This window comes from Somniosus microcephalus, chromosome 9, assembly GCF_052327205.1.
Source record: "Somniosus microcephalus isolate GS21.2 chromosome 9, FLI_Smic_1.0, whole genome shotgun sequence".
NCBI classification, from domain to species: domain Eukaryota; kingdom Metazoa; phylum Chordata; class Chondrichthyes; order Squaliformes; family Somniosidae; genus Somniosus; species Somniosus microcephalus.
In genome coordinates, this window is record NC_140995.1 from 217,247,945 (window position 1) to 217,270,300 (window position 22,356).

The 22,356-nt window shown below is 43.7% G+C and overlaps 1 protein-coding gene and 2 non-coding genes across 3 annotated transcripts in view; all 3 read right to left on the reverse strand.

The window, feature by feature from the left end:
- Positions 1-22,356, reverse strand: part of wdr43 (WD repeat domain 43) — a 57,080-nt gene that overhangs the window by 32,372 nt on the left and 2,352 nt on the right. The window contains exons 2-7 of the mRNA XM_085997901.1: positions 16,443-16,577; positions 15,218-15,339; positions 10,497-10,617; positions 7,711-7,850; positions 4,022-4,124; positions 549-613 (exon numbers count right to left, since the gene is read on the reverse strand). Coding sequence (XP_085854027.1) covers positions 549-613; positions 4,022-4,124; positions 7,711-7,850; positions 10,497-10,617; positions 15,218-15,339; positions 16,443-16,577 — 686 coding nt within the window. The remainder of the gene's footprint in view (positions 1-548; positions 614-4,021; positions 4,125-7,710; positions 7,851-10,496; positions 10,618-15,217; positions 15,340-16,442; positions 16,578-22,356) is intronic.
- Positions 10,053-10,126, reverse strand: LOC147113032 (small nucleolar RNA SNORD53/SNORD92). The gene has a single exon (XR_015079663.1). It is a non-coding gene; the product is annotated as a small nucleolar RNA SNORD53/SNORD92 (small nucleolar RNA).
- On the reverse strand, positions 12,008-12,081 carry LOC147113033 (small nucleolar RNA SNORD53/SNORD92). The gene has a single exon (XR_015079664.1). It is a non-coding gene; the product is annotated as a small nucleolar RNA SNORD53/SNORD92 (small nucleolar RNA).

A 22,356-nucleotide genomic window follows, 5' to 3' on the forward strand; every position in this document is an offset into this window, starting at 1 on the left:
ATCTTTGCTGTGTTCCCCCCATAGCTTTTATTATGTGAATGCTCAAATGCTCTTGAAGATAATGCCCAAGTGAAAGTCTCACCCACAGAACGCTCAAAATCAGCAATAATGCCACCATTCCCTCCCTTCTGTCAACCAAATCATAATATGGTTTCCTTTGAGTCCAGCACAATTCATTATTAGAGGTCATGGGTTTGCTGCCTTTAAAGTATTATTTGACTATCAATAAAGGAAAAGGTGACATTAAGTACAGGAAACTCTTTTATCCGGCACCGATGGGACCGGTGTGCTGTCGGTTTATCAAAAAATCCAGATTACAGAGGTGTATACTTACTAAGGTACGAGAGCCCCGTACACGGCCACAAATCCAGGCATTCCTGTTGCATGGCAACAGGTACAGGAACCCCGGTTACACTGCCACTAATATGAAGTAAAACTTACCTGAACCTACTCCTGAGTTTTGCCGGTTAAGAGATTTTTCCGGTTATTTAAGTGCCGGTAAAAAGAGAGTTTCCTGTAAGTTGTTTGGGAACAAATCAAATTCTTACCCATTTAAGATGTGTTCAAACAGGTGCATCTGTCCATCCCGGCAGACAACCGCCAACTTCACCGGCTGAAGAACAAGTTTAGAATTACCTTCCAATTTATACGAGACACAATTAAAACATACAATGTATAAAAGCAATGGGTAGGAAAAAATGTACAGCGGTAACCACAGAGACAGAAATAAGAACTGGGATAAGAATTTAAACTAATTTCTTCACCTTCAGGCAAAGATTATACAGTATCTTCTCTGATCTAGTACTGTGTGATCAAAACTGACCTCAAATCTGGTGGAGACACTAAACATTTTTCCGAACTCTCAAGATCACCATGAAAATTAGTCATATAGCTATGTGCAACAAACTCAACTTAATTTCCTTCTCTTTCCCCTCAAAAAAAAAATATTTTCTTTCTTGCCCTTTCTATCTGCTTCACAGAGGACAATACTTCACACCATAGCAAATACAGCACAAGAGTCGATTTAAGTGTCAGTAGCATTATAAAAGTGCATTCCAAAGGTTAGTATAGCTGACCCAATAGTTGAGTGGTTAAGACAGTGAGCTGCTGGCCATCACAGATCAGACCCAGGCTTTGTACCAAATTAATTGTCAGGACTTAAAAAAAAAAATGTATTCATTCATCCTTTATTGCCCATCCCTAATTGCCCTCAAGAAGGTGGTGGTGAACCACTGCAGTCGTACTCCCACAGTGCTGTTAGGGAGGGAGTTCCAGGATTTTGACCCAGCGACGATGAAAGAACAGCTAAGTATTCCCAAGTCAGGATGGTGAGAGACTTGGAGGGGAACTCGCAGGTGATGGTGTTCCCATGCACCTGCTGTCCTTCTAGGTGGCCGAGGTCACAGGTCTGCGAGGTGCTGTCGAAGAAGCCTTGGCGAGTTGCTGTAGTGCATCTTGTAGATGGCACACACTGCAGCCACGGTACGCTGGTGGTGAGGGGATGCCAATCAAGGGGGCTGCTTTGTCTTGGATGGAGTCGAGCTTCTTAAGTGTTGTTGGAGCTGCACTCATCCAGGCAAGTGAAGAGTATTCCATCACACTCCTGACTTGTGCATGGCAGAAAGGCTTTGAGGAGTCAGGAGGTGAGACAATCGCCACAGAATACCCAGCCTCTGACCTGCTCTTGTAGCCAGTGTGCGAGTGGCTCTGGTCCAGTTAAGTTTCTGGTCAATGGTGCCTCCTCCCTAGGATGTTGGTGGGGGATTCTGCAATGGTAATGCCGTTGAATGTCATGGGGTGGTGGTTAGACGCTCGCTTGTTGGATAGTCGTGGCGTGAATGTTACTTGCCACTTATCAGCCCAAGCCTGAAAGTCGTCCAGGTCCTGCTGCATGCGGGCATAGACTGCTTCATTATCTGAGGAGTTGTGAATGGAACTGAACACTGCAATCAGAGAACATCCCCACTTCTGACCTTATGATGGAGGGAAGGTCATTGATGAAGCAGCTGAAGATGGTTGGGCCTAGGACACTGCCCTGAAGAACTCCAGCAGCAATGACCTAGGGCTGAGATGATTGACCTCCAACAATCAGGACCATCTTCCTTTGTGCTAGTTATGACTCCAGCCAGTGGAGTTTTCCCCGATTCCCATTGACTTCAGTTTTACTAGGGCTCCTTGATGCCACTCTGTCAAATGCTGCCTTGATGTCAAGGGCAGTCACTCTCACCTCACCTCTGGAATTCAGCTCTTTTCTCTATGTTTGGACCAAGGCTATAATGATGTCTGGAGCCGAGCGGTCCTGACGGAACCCAAACTGAGCATCGGTGAGAAGCTTGTGGGTCAGTAACTGCCCCTTGATAGCACCATCGACGACATCTTCCATCACTTTGCTGATGATTGAGAGTAGACTGATGGGGCTGTAATTGGCAGGATTGGATTTGTACTGCTTTTTGCAGACAGGACATACCTGAGCAGTTTTCTACATTGTCGAGTAGATGTCAGTATTGTAGCTGTACTGGAACAGCTAGTTCTGGAGCACAAGTCTTCAGCACGACAGGTGGGATGTTGTCCGGGCCCAAAGTCTTTGCTGTATCCAGTGCGCTCAACGTTTCTTGATATCACGCGGAGTGAATAGAATTGGCTGAAGACCGGCTTCTGTGATGGTGGAGACCTCAGGAGGAGGCCGATATGGATCAGCCACTCGGCACTTCTGGCTGAAGATGGTTGCAAACGCTTCAGCCTTATCTTTTGCACTTGTGTGCTGGGCTTCACGATCATTAAGGATGGGGATATTCATGGAGCCTCCTCCTCCCGTTAGCTGTTTAATGGTCCACCACCATTCATGACTGGATGCGGCAGGACTGCAGAGCTTTGATCTTATCCGCGGATTGTGGGATTGCTTAGCTCTGTCTATAGCATGCTGCTTCTGCTGTTTAAAATGCATGTAGTCATGTGTTGCAGCTTCCCCAGGTTGGCACCTCATTCTTAGTCATGCCTGATGCTGCTCCTAGCATGCTCTTCTACACTCCTCATGGAATCTGAGTTTATCCCCTGGCTTGATAGTAATGGTAGAGGGATATGCCGGGCCATGAGGTTACAGACTGTGATGGAATACAATTCTGCTGCTGCTGATGGCCCACAGCACCTCATGGATGCCCAGTTTTGAGCTGCTAGATCTGTTCTGAATCTATCCCATTTAGCACGGCGGTAGTGCCACACAACACGATGGAGGGTGCCCTCAGTGTGAAGACGGGACTTCGTCTCCACAATGACTGTGCGGTGGCCACTGCTACCAATGCTGTCATGGACAGATGCATCTGCAACAGATAGATTGGGGAGGACAAGGTCAAGTAGCTTTTTCTCTCGTGTTGGTTCTCTCATCACCTGCCGCAGGCCCAGTCTGGCAGCTATGTCCTTCAGGACTCAGCCAGTAGCGGTATTATCGAGTCACTCGGTGATGGAATTGAAGTCCCCTACCCAGAGTACATTCTGTGCCCTTGCTACCCTCAGTACATGTGCCTTGTAGGTGGTGGAAAGGCTTCAGGGATGGCTGTAGAAATACAACTGGCCTCAGAATAATTGGGACTAGGAAAGGAAAGGGTCAAACAAAATTTAAAAAATCAACCGGACATCCTACTTCTGACTGCTACCTGCCCTACAGTCTGGCAACACCATCATTTAGTCTTGCACATAAACAGCACTTGAGCACGGTATTAAGAATGCTTGGACTATACCCCTCAAGGTCAATGCCTTCAGAAGAGGGAAAAACTGAAAGGAGGAATATTCTTTTAATAAATTGAGCTACATGCACACCCTTAGCTTAACAAGCTGTCCATAGAAAACTCGTTCTGCATTCTAAAGGGTATGCACCCAAAGTAGGCAACAACTTTCTTATAAAATCAAGGAGCAGCCTTGCCCTTTTCAAAGCCAATTATTCCTGCAGATTAATGAGTTTGTGGTTTCCATCAAAATTACAAATTAAAACCAATACAAGAATGCTCATCTGAGATTCTCCACTTACATCTTCTCGGTCACCAGAAGTGGCCAGATCCACGTACACGGGCTCATCCGTCAGTGCGAAGGAGAGCACGGCATTCTTATCCTTCCCATCTGATCGCACTTGCCTGTTGAGAAACTGCAGCAAATTACCAAATGCCGATCTCAAGCACAGCTTCAGGGAGGTAGGTCACAGGACATCACCAGAAGTTTGCCATAGAATTAATTTTGCCAGTAATGCACAAATCACAGCAGTACTTTACAGAAACACCTTAGATCAGAAACCCCTAACAGAAACTCAATTAATGATGGCCCTGCAGTTTGTTTAATGATTTTTTTCTTAAAGACAGGCAACGAGGGGAATCTGGAGATTTTAATGGAATACCCTCTCATAAGTAAACAAGAGTTGGAGGTTTTTAAAAATCTCAGGATTTGGACGATACTGGCAAGACCACATTTATTGGCCAACTGAATTGCTAGCTGGTAGTAGGCCATTTCAGAGACCAACTACATGGTGTGGAACTGGAGCCACGTTTAGGCTAGACCTGGTAGTGGTGGCAGGCAGGTGCCCTCCACAAGGGACATTAGTAAAACAGTTAAGTTTCTTCTAAAATCCAGACACTTTCAATCATTTTTTTCTGGTGCTAGCCCATAAATTACCACATTTATTGAATTCAATTTCACAACCTCTGGGCTGTTTGTAGAACTCATAAGAACTAGGAGGAGCAGGAGTAGGCCAATGGCCCTTCGAGCCTGCTCCGCCGTTCAATAAGATCATGGCTGATCTTTGACCTTCCACTTTCCCACCCGATCCCCATATCCCTTGATTCCCCTAGAGTCCAAAAATCTATCGATCTCAGCCTTGGATATACTCAAAGACTCAGCAGCCACAGCCCTCTGGAGTAGAGAATTCCAAACCTCACAACCCTCTGAGTGAAGAAATTCTTCCTCATCTCAGTCTTAAATGGCCGACTCCTTACCCTGAGACTATGACCCCTAGATCTAGACTCTCCAGCCAGGGGAAACAACCTCTCAGCATCTATGCTGTCAATCCCCATCAGAATCTTATGTTTTAATGAGATCACCTCTCATTCTTCTAAGCTCCAGTGTAGGCCCAATCTACTGATCTGACAGCCCTCGCATCCCAGGGATCAATAGTGAACCTTTGTTGCACCGCCTCTCAGGCAAGCATGTCCTTCCTCATAAGGAGGCCAAAACTGTGTAGAGTACTCCAGGTGTGGTCTCACCAAAGCCCTATACAATTGTAGCAAGACGTCCTTACTCTTGTACATGCCATTTGCCTTCCTAATTGCTTGCTGTACCTGCATGTTAACTTTGTTTCCTGTACGAGGACACCTAAATCTCTCTGAATACCTTTTAGTACTTAGTATTTCGAGCACTTTTTCTCCACTGATATTACTTTTAAGTTCCTCACTCTTATTAGTCCCTTGGTTCCCCACTATTTTTGGTATACTTTGTGTCTTCTACTGTGAAGACTGGTACAAAATATTTGTTTAAAGTCTCTGCCATTTCCTTATTCCCCATTATAATTTCTCCTGTCTCAGCCTCTAAGGGACCAACGCTTACTTTTGCTACTCTCTTCCTTTTTACATACTTGTAGAAGCTCTTACATTGTTTTTATATTTATTGCAAATTTACTTTCACTATTTTCTGCCTCAATTTTTTGGTCATCTTTTGCTTGTTTCTAAAACTCTCCCAATCCTCAGACTTACTACTATTCTTTGCAACATTATAAGCCACTTCTTTTAATCTAATACTATCCTTAACTTCTTTAGTTAGCCATGGATAGATCACTTTTCCCGTGGAGCTTTTATTTCTCAATGGAATGTATGTTCGCTGGGAATTTTGGAATATTTCTTTAAATATTTGCCACTGCTTATCTACCATCGTACCTTTTACTCTAACTTCCCATCTACGGTAGCCAACTTGTCCCTCATACCTAGGTGATTGGCTTTATTTAAGTTTTAAGACTCTCATTTTGGATCCTGAGAAATCGCAAGAGATTTCAGGATACAAGTCCCAGAAAGAAATGAAGCATTGATCTACCACCATTCCAATTGTTACTGTTACATGTAGCTCTGGATACTGTATCGCAGGAGACACACACAACCTGGCTTTGGAGGGAGCATAAAGGACAACTAAATTGACAAATGGGATTCGGCACATGTGCGCTGAGGAAATGTAACAGGTACCAGCATGCTATTGGAAGAAAAGCAGCAATGGGGTACTTAAGGTCCTAAAGTAAATAGATAAACTGCATCAAACAGTATTAACCAGTCTAATGCAAGGGGGCCACTGACTCAATTTTAAGAGGAAGGTCAAGTACCTCTAGCAATATGTCATGAATAATCATAGTATCCTGAAATTTGGCTGATTGTCTTAGCAAGCCAGGAAAACATTTCCCAGTTTCTCTTGAATGTGGTCAGTTTTTCCTTCACAAGGTTGAACATTCACGTGCCTGATCATCTTTTGTTGCTCTTCTGTACATATGACTTTCCAAGTAGCCAAGTTTCAATATAGGACCCACAAAGTGTGCATCAATGTTTGGATCACGAGACAGAGTATTCACCATGGAATCCACAAATTTGGATGAAACAAGTAGTAAGGGCACTAATCTGCAGCTATGAGACCCAAATTTAATCTCTTCCTGTCAAAGGGTAAATTTTTCAGGCCCCACACAGTTGCAAGAGCATGAATATGTTGATCTTTGAAAGAAGAATTAGCTTCTCAAATAAGCTTTGCAGAACGAGAGCATCTATTCCATCTGCAGCAGTATCTTTTTCCATTATCTTGATGAAACTTGTGGTACCAGATCATGGATTGCAGAAGATCTGGCAGTGAGGGGTGATACATGGTTCTAAAGCAAGAATAGTGGGAATGGATCAGATGTTGGAAATAAATTTCACCTACCAGAACTTGGTGGTAGTCAGAGAACATGTAGCTTGCAGCTAACTAACAGGACCTAGTTTGGAGACAGACTTCTGATCAACAATGACCAAGCGAATGGCTGGTTGAATTCTATCTACGGTATTCAATGGGTACCAATACATCTGTTTTCAGACAAGGTAAAATCCAGTATTCCCAAAAGTATATCTATTCAAACCATTTGAAGTCAAATATATAAAATATAGACACATACATCTCGCCAAATATTGAGTGCACCATGCAAAGCTCCAGACTTCCTTGCTCTTTCCAGTCGAGAAACGGTTACTTTTTGAACACTAGTACATTTTTGATGCAATGTGGAACTTTAGTACTGACCAGCTTCCGCCAAGTCCAGTACTAGAGCATATTAACTGGAGGAGGGATGCGAATCCAAGGTAACAATTTCTTGCTCGAGTTTACCCAGATGGTCTCTCATTCATCAGTTTACAAATAAAAGGTGGTGCTGACCAAGTTGTCTTCTGATAATGGAGTACCTCAGATCACGTGAATGAATCAATGCTAAATCTAAAGCAAAAGGGCTCTAAAGTTGGGAGAAAATTAACTGGGCGAGACTACTAGCAACTCTGAACACAGCAAGACCAAAGTGGGCCTGTTTCCAGCCAAATCCTCTTAGCAACAAATGATCAAGAAAATGGATGGTTGAATTCTGTGGTTTTTAATGGGTACTACTATACGTTTTCAGAATAGGTAAAAATCAGCATATGTAGTGAATTGAAGTACATAAAAATAAACAGACAGATGTCTCACCAAACATTGAGGAGTCGGTCATGCACAGATCCAGACAGGAAGTACAGACCAGTTATTCCATCAAATGGTTGACTGTCGTTAGGTGGTCGTATTGTGGCAAATGTAAGTGATGATACTGTTGTTGCGTGGCCTGTGAATTTCTGTGGAGGAGATAACATTGGAAGAAAATGAACTACACTGTGCCTGAAACATAGAAAAATAGGAGAAGGGGTAGGCCATTCGGCCCTTCGAGCATGCTCTGCCATTCAATATGATCATGGCTGATCCTCTATCTCAATACTCTCTCCCCATATCCCTTGAGCTTAGTTAAAGATGGACCATACCCTGTTTATTTTAATAAAAATTATGGAATTTAAAAGCGATGTTAAAAAAGACTTCACAAAGCAACTACCCTAATTGCAACTACCAGCGCCTCACCCATTCTGAACCTGTTGTTGGCTCTAGTTTCCAGGCCTCATCCTCCCCCGACCCAAATAATGGCCGATTGAACGTAGGGAGCAGCACAGGCGAAGTCTGAAAGTCTGACATGTCACTACTTAGTGCTGAACTATCATGACTCAACCTCTAACCTCAAGATACATTAGGAATGCGCAGCTCCAACCAGGTGGTCAGCAGCACTAGCAGCAACTGTATTTACTTTCTTAAAAACACAGGTGCATTTTTCAAAATAACACCAAATAGTGGACCCTGCCCTGCAATATTCCTTTTAGGTCCGCAATGAATTAAGAAGTCTAGCGTGAAAGGACATTTGGCCCAAGGCCACTATAACAAATACAGTATCACTAACATGGACTTCTGTGCCCCACCCAAATACATGATCATCTATACTCGCTGGAGTTTAGAAGAATGAGAGGGGATCTCATTGAAACTTATAAAATTCTGACAGGACTGGACAGACTAGATGCAGGAAGGATGTTCCCGATGGTCGGGGAGTCCAGAACCAGGGGTCACAGTCTAAGAATAAGGGGTAGGCCATTTAGGACAGAAATTAGGAGGAATTTCTTCACCCAGAGAGTGGTGAACCTGTGGAATTCTCTACCACAGAAGGCAGTAGAGGCCAATTCATTAAATATATTCAAGAAGGAGTTGGATATATTTCTTAAAGCTAAAGGGATCAAGGGGTATGGGGAGAAAGCAGGGACAGGGTACTGAATTTGGATGATCAGCCATGATCGCATTGAATGGCGGAGCAGGCTCGAGGGGCCGAATGGCCTACTCCTGCTCCTATCTTCTATTTTAAAGGACACTAATTCGCCACCCCCACCTAACTCCCCACACACAACAGAAACAAAATCAAGCACAATTATGATCTCCATAATTCTCAACCCATCTTTTCAGCAGATATTGATCCAGTTCCCTTTTAAAGCTTTCAACTGACTTCAGGCTACTATCTCAGTGTTTTACAGTTCATTAGTATTTGGGAGACTAAAAACTTTATAATCTCTAGCCTTGCTCAAAATGTGTGAATTTTGTACTCTATTTGCTGAGGACACAAAATTAGGGTGTCTGGCAAGCAATGAGGATAGTAAGAGACTTCAGGAGGGCAGACAGGTTAGTGGCATAGGCAGACAGGTGGCAGATACAGTTTAATTTGGGGGGGGGGGGGGGGGGGGGGGGGGGAGAAAGTGATGCAACACATTTTGGGAGAATAAACAAGGAATGGGAGTATATACTCAATGGAGACACACAGAAGGGTGTGGACGAACAGAGACCTCAATGTACAAATGCAGGTAGACAAAACCATAAATAGTCAACAGTATTTTGAGTTTTACAAATAGGGGCAGAGAGTACAAGAGTAAAGAAGTAATGATAAATTCGCAATCGGCAATGGTTGGGGCACAGTGGGAGTATGGAGTGCAATTTTGAGCACCACATTATAGAAAAGCCATTAGATAGTGTACAACATAGATTTCACCAGCATGCTGCCAGAGCTGGAAATTATAGTTATGAGGAGACTTAATAATGGGATTTGTTGCACTGCGGCACAGAAAGCCAATGAGATTTAATAAAGGCTTTTGAAACTATGAAGAGTTTTGATAGGGCGAGTGGAATAAGATTGTTTTCTCCAGTTGGGAAGGACGAAGGGTCATCAATTTATAAAGGCATCACCAAGAGCGAAAACATTTCCTTCAATGGAATGTTAAAAGAGGGAAGTCTTTGGCACATTCGATTAATATTTGAAGCAGAGGCAGATATAGGGCTCTGGGAAAAAAGCAGGGCACTGGGATTCGTTTTAGAATCTCACACAGTTATCACTGTACATGCAAGGTTCCTATCATCTTTGTTTCAAGCTAAACCTGAAGGGTATCTCATCACCAAAGCAAATCTAGGGGTCAGTCAGCATGCTCAGACAGCCAAGGATGTGTCGTCATATTTGTCAGCAATATAGCGAAACCTTAATAAATCATCACAGCAATACCATATGGAAACTCTGCTTTGGTGTAGAGAGTAAATTGTATTTATGTAAAAAAAAAATACAGCTATCACATTAATTTCCATTACAAGATCGCAAGTTTGAGAACTTCCACCACCCACCCGACTCATACCGTCCAAGTTAAACAGATTGGTTACTTTGATAAATTCTACTTAAGATACAATTTTTTAAAATAAAAAGCACCTCAGAATATCACACATATTGCATGCAATTTCGGCAGAGCAAAAATAGAACAAATTATTTTTTTGGTTGCTCATCTTGCAGCGATACAAAATAGAAATCTGCAGTACAAGTAAAATACAACCCAAAAAAGGCTGCACAACAAGCTCTCCCAGGAGCAGACTCTACTCACCCTGTATACTTCTTTGGTCTCCAGGTTCCATAGTTTGATGCCACGGCCTGCTGATAGCAACATTTTTCCATCGGGGCTGAGACAAAGGCAACTGATGCTGCCTGTCTCGCCTTTCCATTTGCTGTTTTGGGGGGGGGGTGTAAAACACATGTATGACATAAAACCAAAGCCATATTTAGAGCTGTAACAAACGTCGCAATACTACACAAGTATTCAATATAGCTCAATTTTTGATGAGCAAGGGTACGGCCCGGGGGGAGGAGGAGAAAGAGAGAAGAGGCGAGATAGAGAAAGAATTCTCAGTAAAGCCTGAATAGAAACAAGGCACTGTCCCAAGAGTACGCAATTTGGGGGTCAGCGACAAAAATAAACCGCACAAGCCAGCTTTCCTGGTCAGGGAACCTTCTTCCGGGCAAGAAGGATCACCGCTCCAAATATAAGGGGGGGGGGGGGGGAGGAGCATTAAAAAAATAAAACTGCCTGCTTGCAAACATACCTGCTAAGTGCGAGTAGATTTTTTTTGATTACAGTTACTATCCTAGTTAAGTATTTGCCTGCAGTTTGAGTGGTTAGGGGACAGATCTAAATAAAATGTCCAACGTTATGGGAGTCTTGCTCAGCTCGTGAAATGCCACTTGGATTGTACAGACCTTTCCAAACTGGGTTCGCTTTCAACCTTATGCTTACAAAAAAAATGGATACTACATGCCAGATTTTTCAATGTCACATTTAACGGATTTAACTCTCCTTCCCTCCCTCTGAGCAGATAAGCACTCGTTTTTAATCACCTCATGCTTGAGAGTATTTTACCTTGAATTTTTCTCCTGGTTTCCTTGGACCAAGCAGCGCCTGCAATGAAACTGGCTCAAACGCTGGTCTAAAACCAGCATCCCCCACCACAAATTGCAGCAGAGCTCTACAACTCAGAGCTATCGGGGAAACCAAACAAGGACCCCGCTTTGTCGCTTCATACTTTTAGATACAGACCTCCTGTAAAAAGTAGCCAGTTGTTTTCCTGGAACCCATTCTAATTATTCCCTCCGATTTGTTTCCCTCCCCACCCACCATCTCTGAAGGTCAAGACATATCCTGGGCCACAGTTCGATCGATGGCAGCAGCCCTCCAGCACTTCACACAAATGAACCTTCTTCATCCGAGAGCTTGTGCAGGTGAGTTTTTGGAGCCACAGTGTCATCACAGCTGCACCCACTTAGTCCAAGAGTCTTGTTGGGTTAAGAGAGACTTAGAGGTTGAATCCAATTAAATGACTCCATCAATACAACATAAATTTGTAACATTTTAGTATTTCCTGCACATTATGGGGAGGGGTAACCATAACGGGCAAGAGAAAGACTGTTCAGTATTTTGGCAATAGCAGGATAGGCATATTTTGGTAAGGCACGCACACACACACACAGTTATCACTGCACATGCAAGGTTCCTATCATCTTTGTTTCAAGCTAAACCTGAAGGGTATCTCATCACCAAAGCAAATCATGGGGTTAGTTGGCATGCTCAGACAGCCAAGGATGTGTCGTCATATTTGTCAGCAATATAGCGAAACCTTAATAAATCATCACAGCAATACCACATGGAAACTGCTTTGGTGTAGAGAGTAAATTGTATTTATGTAAAAAACATACAGCTATCACATTAATTTCCATTACAAGATCAAAAGTTTGAGAGCTTCCACGACCACCGCGCCCCCCCCCCCCCCCCAAAATCAGCAGAAACTTCACACACTTGCAAATGCCTATTCAAGCTTATTAAATTCAAACTAGATTCTGCTATCATTCAGAACAAATCTAATTAACTTTGATACTAGAGGTTGTGCTGGAGGGGTGTGCACTCAAAGACTTGTCACTGTTTAATGACAAGCAACAATGCTGGGCCCAGCTCAAAAATCACAGAAAAAGCAATCTCAGTAAAACTGCACATTTCTTTAACAAGTGTCCTTTCCTTCACATCCAAATGCCTTCCAGCAACTGCCAGCCATCCTTTCACATTCCGAATTAAAAATCTGCACATCGAAACTCAATGTCCAGCATTAATGGAGAAAGCTTGCAGCGGTACTGTAGCCCCTCTATTGTGGTGCAGCTCATCGACCTTTTATTCCAACAGGAAGAAAATCCGAATTGGCAGCAATGATCCCACCAAAGATCCCCTTAGCCACCTGACCTCTGTCAAAATCTAGTTTATACAATAAGAAAATCTGTCCAGTTTTGTGCCCATCTGTGGATTCAGTGCTGTGAATTTATCCACCTAGACAAGACTGAGCACTGCCAGATAGTATAAAGCAGTGTTCCCCAGGAATCTGTACTGCAGCCTCAGCTTTTCACCATATATATTAATGACTTGGATGAAGGACTAGAGCGCTGTATATCCAACTTGGCAGATAACAAAGTTAGGATTCATAAGTTGTAAGGATGGGAGCACAAAGGAACATAGACAGACTAAGTGAACGGAAAAAAATTATGGCAGACAGTTCAATGTGGGAAAGTGCGATCTCATCCATTTTGGGTCTGAGAAGGCAAAATGGGATATTTTCTTAATGGTGAGAGCTGTGATGGAGCAAAGGGAATTAGGTAACCATGTACACAAATCACAAAGCTAGTGCACAGGTACAAAAAATATCAGAAAGGCTAATAAACATTGCAAAATAATGTTGGAAGTACAGATTAGCTAGGATCTATTGAATAGAGGAACAGGCTGAATGGCATACTCCTGCTGCTATGTTCTTTTATTCAGCCCCAACACATCTGCGATGCATTCCTACAGCAGTGTGAGGTTACATTTTCCACAACTATCTTACGACTTCTTCAAACGATATATTGTGCAAATTTATGCAGCAGTGCTTTTTGAGAAGCTGCATTAGGATAGACACCCAAACTCTCTCCCTGTAAAACTCAAGACTTTGTTCACAGCTTCTATGTCCACAACCTTCTCTACTGTATGGAGAGCGGTTAGAAACAGTCCACACAAGGGGACAATGTCAAAATTGCTTAAGAGCGCAGCCCACCTGCGGACTGACCGATACGGCTGGCATGGGTCACTAGAGACACAAGCCCCTTCATTATACTGCAGCAATGCCCGTATTAAAAGCTCGCAGAATAGACCCGAGCCCCATTAGCCATCAGATCCACAGGAAAGGAGCGTGCTAATGCACTGTCACCCATCACCTGACTAAATGACGACAGTTAACTTTTTTTTTAAAATAAACTGAATACTAATAATAAGACTAATGAACTAATGAGAAATGCCACACAAAACTGACACTGATGGCTACAGATTTCCACCGACCCACCTCATTTATCTGTACAGGTTACCTCTTTTCATTCCATTTTGGAGGTTACAAATCTGAAGACTTTTATCCACAGCACCCCCGTCTTTACAGTGGACGTTATTTCACCCACACTGGAGGGAAGAATGTAAGCTAGCAGAATACAATAGCAAGTGAGCTTAACCCAGATACCTGTACGCACCTTTCGATATTTTAGATGGTGTCACAATAAAGCACCAATTCAGACAGGCCATCTATTTCCCAATAGCAAGCTGGACCTCTCTCATATCAGCAATGGTTAGTACATTACTTGGGAAGTTGACACGCAGTACTTCAATGACACAATCTACATCCTATGGTCTGAAGCAGCCCTTTGAGAAAACTCCGAGCTCTGTCACTACAAGTTTATTTCTTCTACCATTGCAGCCCAAAACAGAAAATAGGAATATTACAGAAGTACGCCGGGTAACGGTCAAAATGTAGGTCCAGCATGTTTATCCAGCACGTACTTAGCGAACCAGGGAAGTCCCAGGATTGATTCTTAGTCTGCGCTGTGTCAGTTGGTGTCAGCCAACGAGGCTGTCGAGGCACTGCAACTTGCCTAGTACCCCTGGGTTTACAGAGGAGTTGGGGAAAGTACACAGAAGGTGGAGAAAAATGACTAGAATTCTGACTCTTAATCACTGTCCAGCAACCACCGAGTACACACACCACCAAATTTCACTCCTGAATTACCACTGGTATTCATGAATAACAGCCTAACAGGAAGTCAACGTCTTCAGCAGAGATGGAGCAAGCCATTCCACTGATTTCCTACATTGAGAACACGCAGCAAAATGTCTTCATTCTGGTGGCTTACTACCTCAGCCTCATTCAGTCTGAGATCAAAATGCAAATTATAATACAACCTCGTAACAGTCAGACATTTACTATTCTCCATAATGTTAAAACATTGGTTTATTAGTGCATTTCATTCACAAAGTGGCAGGCAATGTAAATCCAAATAAAAGGCAAGGGGTGCTTTTTGAAGCTAATATATGCATCCTGCTATAGAGTTTGCATTAGTCAAGGCAATTAAGGCAGGTGGCCCAGCAGACTTTGCAAATAGGGCACCAGCTTTCAAAATAGGATATTCACCAGTCGGCGTGTTCTGGTGTTGTATATCACCAGAGCTGTACCCATCGCTCAGCTGGGGCTAAGCTGCTAAATGTGCAACTTGTGGCAGCAGAGCATTCCAGCTTTGTGGGAATGATCGAAGCACAATGTAGCTAGTCGATCAACAGGTGGCAGAAACCACGGAACATCTACGAACTGTCCCGCCAGACCCGGTCACCTGAATGCAAAGAAGGAAAGGGTCACCTGTGTTTTTCTTTGGAGTGGAAAGAGAAGGAAAAAAAAGGGAGAAAATTCTACAGCCCGAGCAACAAAACTCAGCACTGACCATTTCACTTTCCCTGTTGGCACACTCCATTCCACTATATGCTTGTCATCTGAGCAGCTATAGAGACAATCGTTTTCTTGATGCCACCGCACACAGTTTACTTTACTGTCATGTCCGCCACTCTGAAAGTATAAAAAGCAGACTAATGTTAAGAGAAAAGTTCAAACGTGATTTTATTAAACACAAGATATTCAATTATGAATTACACGTGTACTGGAACTATATCCAAAGTCAACTTGGCTTGGAAGTAACAGCAATTAAAAAAAAAAACAAGAGCCGTCAGGTTCCTTGTCCAAAGTGATCAACTATAAATATAATTTCCCTCAGGTTTACAGATTCAAAGTACGCATCACTGGTTGTACTATCCCATTATGAGTCAGGGAATTCAATCCTTAGTCACACTACTAAATGGATCGTATTTCTACAGCAGAGCCTGCAAAAACAACCGTCAACTCACTCTGGCTGGCAAGGTATCTGCTCGCAGTAACTACAGAAGGGCACCCATTCAGACTGCTGAGTACTGAGAGCCAAAGTGTCTCAATTCTGGTCATTCCACAACATTGCTTAATTTAGGCAACAAAATATCCTGTAGGAGTCGTAAAGATTGGCCCGGGGGGGGGGGGGAAGAAAAGTCACAGCAAGAACATGTTTATTGTTACCTGTCCCTGGGACTTGCACCAAGTATCCTTTAACAAAATTTTCAAGAACACCAGATAGGTTAACTTCCATAGCTTAAGAAAGTCAAGTCCAGCTGGTTGTGCATAGTGTTTTTCTTGATATTAGTTTAGTCTTCTGGACAATATAGATAGAATTGGATGGGCAAGTCCTAAGCCAGCTATGGAAATAACATTCTGAACACATTTATACAGTGGCACACTATTTGACTACAGCATTCTGAAAACATGCCTGCTGAAAATTAAAAAGATCTTCAGAGAAGTGATCATACAAGTTCATAACTGCTGTAAACTGCAGTGTAACGCAGGTCATGTTGTATTAAATGCCAGTAACTCAACACATACAATAAAATTATACCTACATTTAAGTCTAGGCAGTTCAACTCAATACATTCTGATAAATGGCATCCTATGGAATGAAATTGAAGTTAAGCTACAATAGTGTTTATTCTCCTTCAAGAAGGCAAGCCTTTTTGGTGACACATTTGCCCACTTAATTCAGAAAGCCCAACCATTTCGCCCAGTGCAACATTAAAAACCAATTATCTTACCAGCTTGCGCTGTAGTTCTCCCTTTACTATGCTGTATAACAAGATGCTACCAACTGCTGTACCAATAGCCAATAGGTCCAATTCTTCTTCAGCATTCACATTTTCTGATCGCCTCTTTTTTGTCTGAGGAACTTCCTGGAAAGGGGAAGAGAAAAAAACTCAGTACTTCTTCACCCGTTCATTTCGTGTACACTGTTCAAAAGAGCTGCTTAGTGGCAAGATTATAGTCCCTAGTTTCCAACCAGAGTCCAGGCTTAGGTTGGAGCCGGAACCTTTGGTCATTAGAATCCTCCAGTCATTTTGGAAGGAGTTTCTAGTCCTCAGATGAAAATTTGCAGACAGAAGAACTGTGGCCTGCCAGCTAAAGAATCTATAGTAACTACCAGCATATCTGCCATCTTTTGGGTGGGGAAGAACAGAGGGAAAGAAACAAAGAACAGAGGTGGAGAGAACTATATTTCTTTAATTCAAACGTACAAACACCGGCTACTCCCATTTGTTTCGCCCATTTTCTCCCCTGAAACATTCAAATCCTGTTGGAATATAAATCCATCAGCATTAAGGTATCAAGACAAAATGCAGCAAGTCTATTAAGCGTCAGTTTGACTCAGTTGGTACCGCTTTCACCCAAGTCAAAAAGATGTGGGCTGAAGTCACACTACCGACAAACTTGGAGGAAAAGAACGCAGTTGTCTCATCCCTGCATCCAGAGGTACTCATAAGATGACCACAAGCCATTTGCAGTTCACTCCCCCTCTTGGTTTGTGACCCTGCTGTCCTGTGTCTGCAATCAGGGAGATGGTGCCGCTCCATAGATTACCCATGCTTTATGCCCAAGGAGCAAAGCCACCTTCTGATTTTTTTTGGAATAAACATTCAATTAAAAAACTATCGGGGAATGAATCAAGAAGCTAAATTTAAAGGTTTTAAATGGCAAATTTTGAAAGAACATTGAAGCTAGACTAGTGGCTTTAAAATAATATTCGAAAATTCTAACAAAACAAATGCTTTAGAAGCTTACTACCTCCCAGCTCTTAGTTATTGCAGCATTAAAAAAAAAAGCACCTAATAGGACATGCGTAAGCACCTGTCGAGTGCCTGGCCTTTGAGAGGGAATTAATGAAAAAACATTAAAGGAAAAAACAGAACCACGTGGTACACACTAGAATATCATTCTGCTGTAAATCAAACTGTTATTGCTTTCCGGTACAGCGCACACTTCCTGTCGGCTGTTATTTTAAAACCACTAGTCCAGCTTCAATCAATTTAAAATTTTAAAAATGATCAAGTGAAATGAAGGTAATTGGTAGGAGTTTGTGGTAATCAGGAAACAACTAATGCCAATAAACGATGCAAAAAGCAAAAAACCAAGCAGCAACAATGAAAGCGCCAAATCAATCAAAATCTAAATGCTCAGGCCCACTGGGTGCACGCGACTGTTTCAAGACTCAAAGCATTGCTCTCAGCAGTCTCAGCTTTTAAAACAGCAGATAGTCCTCAGACTGAAAGTGATACAATGAGACAAGCTCACTGTAAAACTTGAGAATGGGGTGCCAATTTATATCATTTAAATGTTCATTAGGACACTGAACAATGTGCTGGACTAGAAAAGGGCAGCTTCAGCTGGCTTTGGCCACATGGCTTCACCCACATGGCTTCACCCACTCCAACATCAAGATCGCATTGTAATTGTACTCGAGACAAGGTTGGTTCAACAGGTTTTCAAACTGGTGTCCATCCATGAAGGGATCCCAAGGTATTATAATTAATTTTCTGCATTTGACTTTTAGCACATTATTTCTGTTGCCCCATTGTCACTGCAGAGCTAACAGATGGGAATTTGCTATATATAAATAAAAAACTGGTTTTCTGCCACAATAGCACTTTTTCCCTTATATAGGTGACACTATCTTTTGAAAGTTAGGATAGGGTCACTAGAAATGTGCCTATTTACAGAGTCCTCCCACGGAAGTGTTTGAAAGCCACAGGCAAGAGGGCAAGAAGAAACTGAGGCGGCCGAGGCCACTCAGGAAATGGAAAAGAATGGATATCGGGCAAACAGAAAATAAACATAAGTCAATAATCTTCAAATTTCTCCTGTAGCCCAACTACACTGGAATCTTGAATTGCACTGAGTCAACCCAGATGGTCCCCCCCACCCGCCCGAGTTATGGGTGAGAATAAACCAAGAGAACATCTCATTAGTGCTGTTAGTTAATAGCTGTTTCCCAGATCAAATACCAGTCTTTACACCAGAATAATTTGAACACTCAGCCAGAATTCTACCCATAAAATTCTAATTTTAAAAACTCAGGATTTATTGAAACCACTCTCTTCAAAATACTGTTGTAAAACAAGTCTTTGAAAAACTACCCAAGACCTACATCTGTAAAGCCAACCCTTCGAGGCAGCCACAGCAACTTCCCTTCCCACCGTATCTTTCGATTCGGCACTTTACAGCTTCTGGACTCAACATCGAGTTCAACAATTTCAGACCATAACCCCTCTCCCTATTTTTTCACATGGCAGCTGCCGATGGTTCTGCCATTCCCATTTACACCTCTTCTAGACTCATCTTTTGTTTCTTTACTTGTCCCGTTACCATCTCCTTTTGCTTTGTACAATCATACCCTGTGTCATTTAATCACTCCTGTCTTCCACCCTAACAGACTCTTCCTTTTGGTTCTTTCCTCCCCCTGCTTAAAATGTTACATCTCTAACTTTTTCTAGTTCTGACGAAAGGCCATCGACCTGAAACGTTAACTCTGTTTCTCTCTCCACAGATGTTGCCTGACCTGCTGAGTATTTCCAGCATTTTCTGTTTTTATTCCCTTTCCCCCGGCACCCAAAGAAACCAACTTCAGTTTTTTTTTTTTTTTAAAACACACACGCCCCATATGGGATCTATCCTTGGCCCCTATTTCTCATTTATACGCTTCCCCTCGGTGACATCATCTGAAGACGTCAGGTACATGTACACTGATGTCACCCAGCTCTACCTCACCACCACCTCTCTGAAACCTGCCACCTGGTCTTGTCAAACTGCTTGTCTGACATCCAGTCCTGGATGAGCTGCATTTGTCACCAATTAAACATTGGGAAGCTGCTGTCTTTGGTCCCCGCCACAAACTCCATTCCTTAGCCACCGGTTCCACCCTGCACATTGGCCCCCATCTCACGTGGAACCAGACTGTTCTCAACCTCGGCGTCTTACTTGACCCAGAGCTGAGCTCCCGGCCCCATATCCTCTCAGTCACTAAGACTTGTCTACTCCCACCTCCGTAATATTGTCTGTCTCCACCTCAGCTCATCTGCTGCTAAAACCATCATCCATGCTCATTACCTCCAGAATATTCCAATGCTCTCACGGCCCTCCTCCCATTTTCCACGCTCCATAAACTTGAGCTTAACCAAAACAACTTGCATTTATATAGAGCCTTTAATGTAGTAAAATATCCCCAATGTACTACACAGTAGCGTTATCAGACAACAATTGACACTGAACCACTCTGCTGCCGGCATTCTAACTTACGCCAAGTCCCATTCACCCATCACCCCTGTGCTTACTGGCCTATATTAGCTCCCATCCCACCAATGCCTCGATTTTAAGTCTCATCCTCGTGTTCCAATCTCTCCATGGCTTCGCCCGTCCCTATCCCTAAAATATCCCAAGACGCTTCATGATCAGACCAAAAAAAGTTGAGACCGAGCCAAAGGAGTCGACATTAGGATAGATGACCAACAGCTTAGTCAGAGGTAGCTTTTAAGGAAGAGGAGATGCAGAGGTTTAGGTAGGGAATTCCATGGATTAGGGCCTAGACAGCTAAAGTCACTGCCGCTAAATGGTGAGGCGAAGGAAATCAGGGATGTACAAGAAGCCAGAATTGGAGGAACGCAGAGTTCTTTGAGGATAGTCGCAGCCTTTGACATGGTTGATCCTCCTCAAACGCCTCGCTCCACTGTCGTCTAGCCGCGTGGGACTGCACTCGCCTGGTTCCATTCTTACCTTTCCAGTCGTAGCCAGAGAATCACCTGCAACGGCTTCTCTTCCTGCTCCCCCATCATTACCTCTGGTGTCCCCCAAGTATCTATCTTTGACCCCCTGCTATTTCTCATCTACATGCTGCCCCTCAGTGACATCATCCGAAAACAAAGCATCAGTTTCCACAAGTACGCTGACGACACCCAGCTCTACCTCACCACATCTCTCAACCCCTCCACTGTCTAAATTGTCAGACTGCTTGTCCGACATCCAGTACTGAAGGAGCAGAAATTTCCTCCAACTAAAGACAGGAAACTTTTTTTTTTTTTTTACCGGCACCTAAATATCCGGAAATCTCTCAACCGGCAAAATTCAGAAGTAGGTTCAGGTAAGTTTTACTATATATTAGTGGCCGTAACCAGGGTTCCTGGATCTGTGGCTGTGTAACCAGGGTTCCTGCACCTGTGGCCGTGCAACTGGGATGCCTGGATCTGTGGCCGTGTAACCGGGAGTTCTGCACAAGTGCCGTGTAACCGGGGCTCCTGCACCTGTGGCCGTGTAACCGGGGTTCCTGCACCTGTGGCCGTGTAACCGGGGTTCCTGCACCTGTGGCCGTGTAACCGGGGTTCCTGCACCTGTGGCCATGCAACAGGGACGCCTGGATCTGTGGCCGCGCAACAGGGACGCCTGGACCTGTGGCCATGCACGGGGCTCTCGTACCTTGGTAAGTATACCTCTCTGTAATCCGGACTTTTTGATCAACCGGCACCACGATAAAAAAAGTTTCCTGTACTGGTAAGCCTCAGCTCCATGCCTTTGTTAGCTCTAGTCTTGACTATTCCAACGCACTCCTGACCGGTCTCCCACTTTCTACCCCCTGTAAACATGAGCTCATCCAAAACTCGGCTGCCCATGCCCTAACTCACAAGAAGTCCGGTTCACCCATCAGCCCTGTGATCCCTGACCTACATAGATAGGCTCCCGTTGAGCAGCGCCTCGATTTTAAAATTTTCATCCTTGTTTTCAAATCCCTCCATGGCCTCGCCCCTCCCTATCCCTGTAACCTCCTCCAGCCCCACAACCACCCACTCCCCCCCCCCCCCCCCCCCCCCCGATATATCTGCGCTCCTCTAATTCTGACCTCTTGAACATCACTCAACCATTGGTGGCCATTCCTTCAGTTGCCTAGGCCCATAGCTCTGGAATTTCCTTCCTAAACCTTTCCCCTTCTCTTTCCTCCTTTTAAGATGCCCCATAAAACCTAGCTCTTTGATCAAACTTTTGATGCACTGCCCTAGTTTCTCCTTATGTGGCTCGGTGTCAAATTAGAGTCATAGAGTTACACAGCACAGAAAGAGGCCCTTCGGCCCATCGCATCCGCACCGGCCATCAAGCCCTGTCTAATCTAATCCCATTTTCCAGCATTTGGTCCGTAGCCTTGTATGCTATGGCATTGCAATGCTCATCCAAATGCTTCTTGAATGTTGTGAGGGTCCCTGCCTGTACCACCCTTTCAGGCAGGGAGTTCCAGATTCCAACCACCCTCTGGGTGAAAAAGTTGTTCCTCAAAACCTCCTGCCCCTTACCTTGAAACTATGCCCCTTGGTTATTGACCCCTCTACTAAGGGGAAAAGTTCCTTTCTATCTACCCTATTTATGCCCCTCATAATTTTGTACACCTCAATCAGGGCCCCCTCAGCTTTCTCTGCTCCAAGGAAAACAACCCTAGCCTGTCCAGTCTTTCTTCATAGCTGAAGCGCTCCAGCCCAGGTAACATCCTGGTAAATCTCCTCTGCACCCTCTCCAAAGCAATCACATCCTTCCTATAGTGTGGCGACCAGAACTGCACACAGTACTCCAGCTGTGGCCTTACCAGCGTTTTGTACAGCTCCATCATAACCTCCCTGCTCTTATATTCTATGCCTCGGCTAA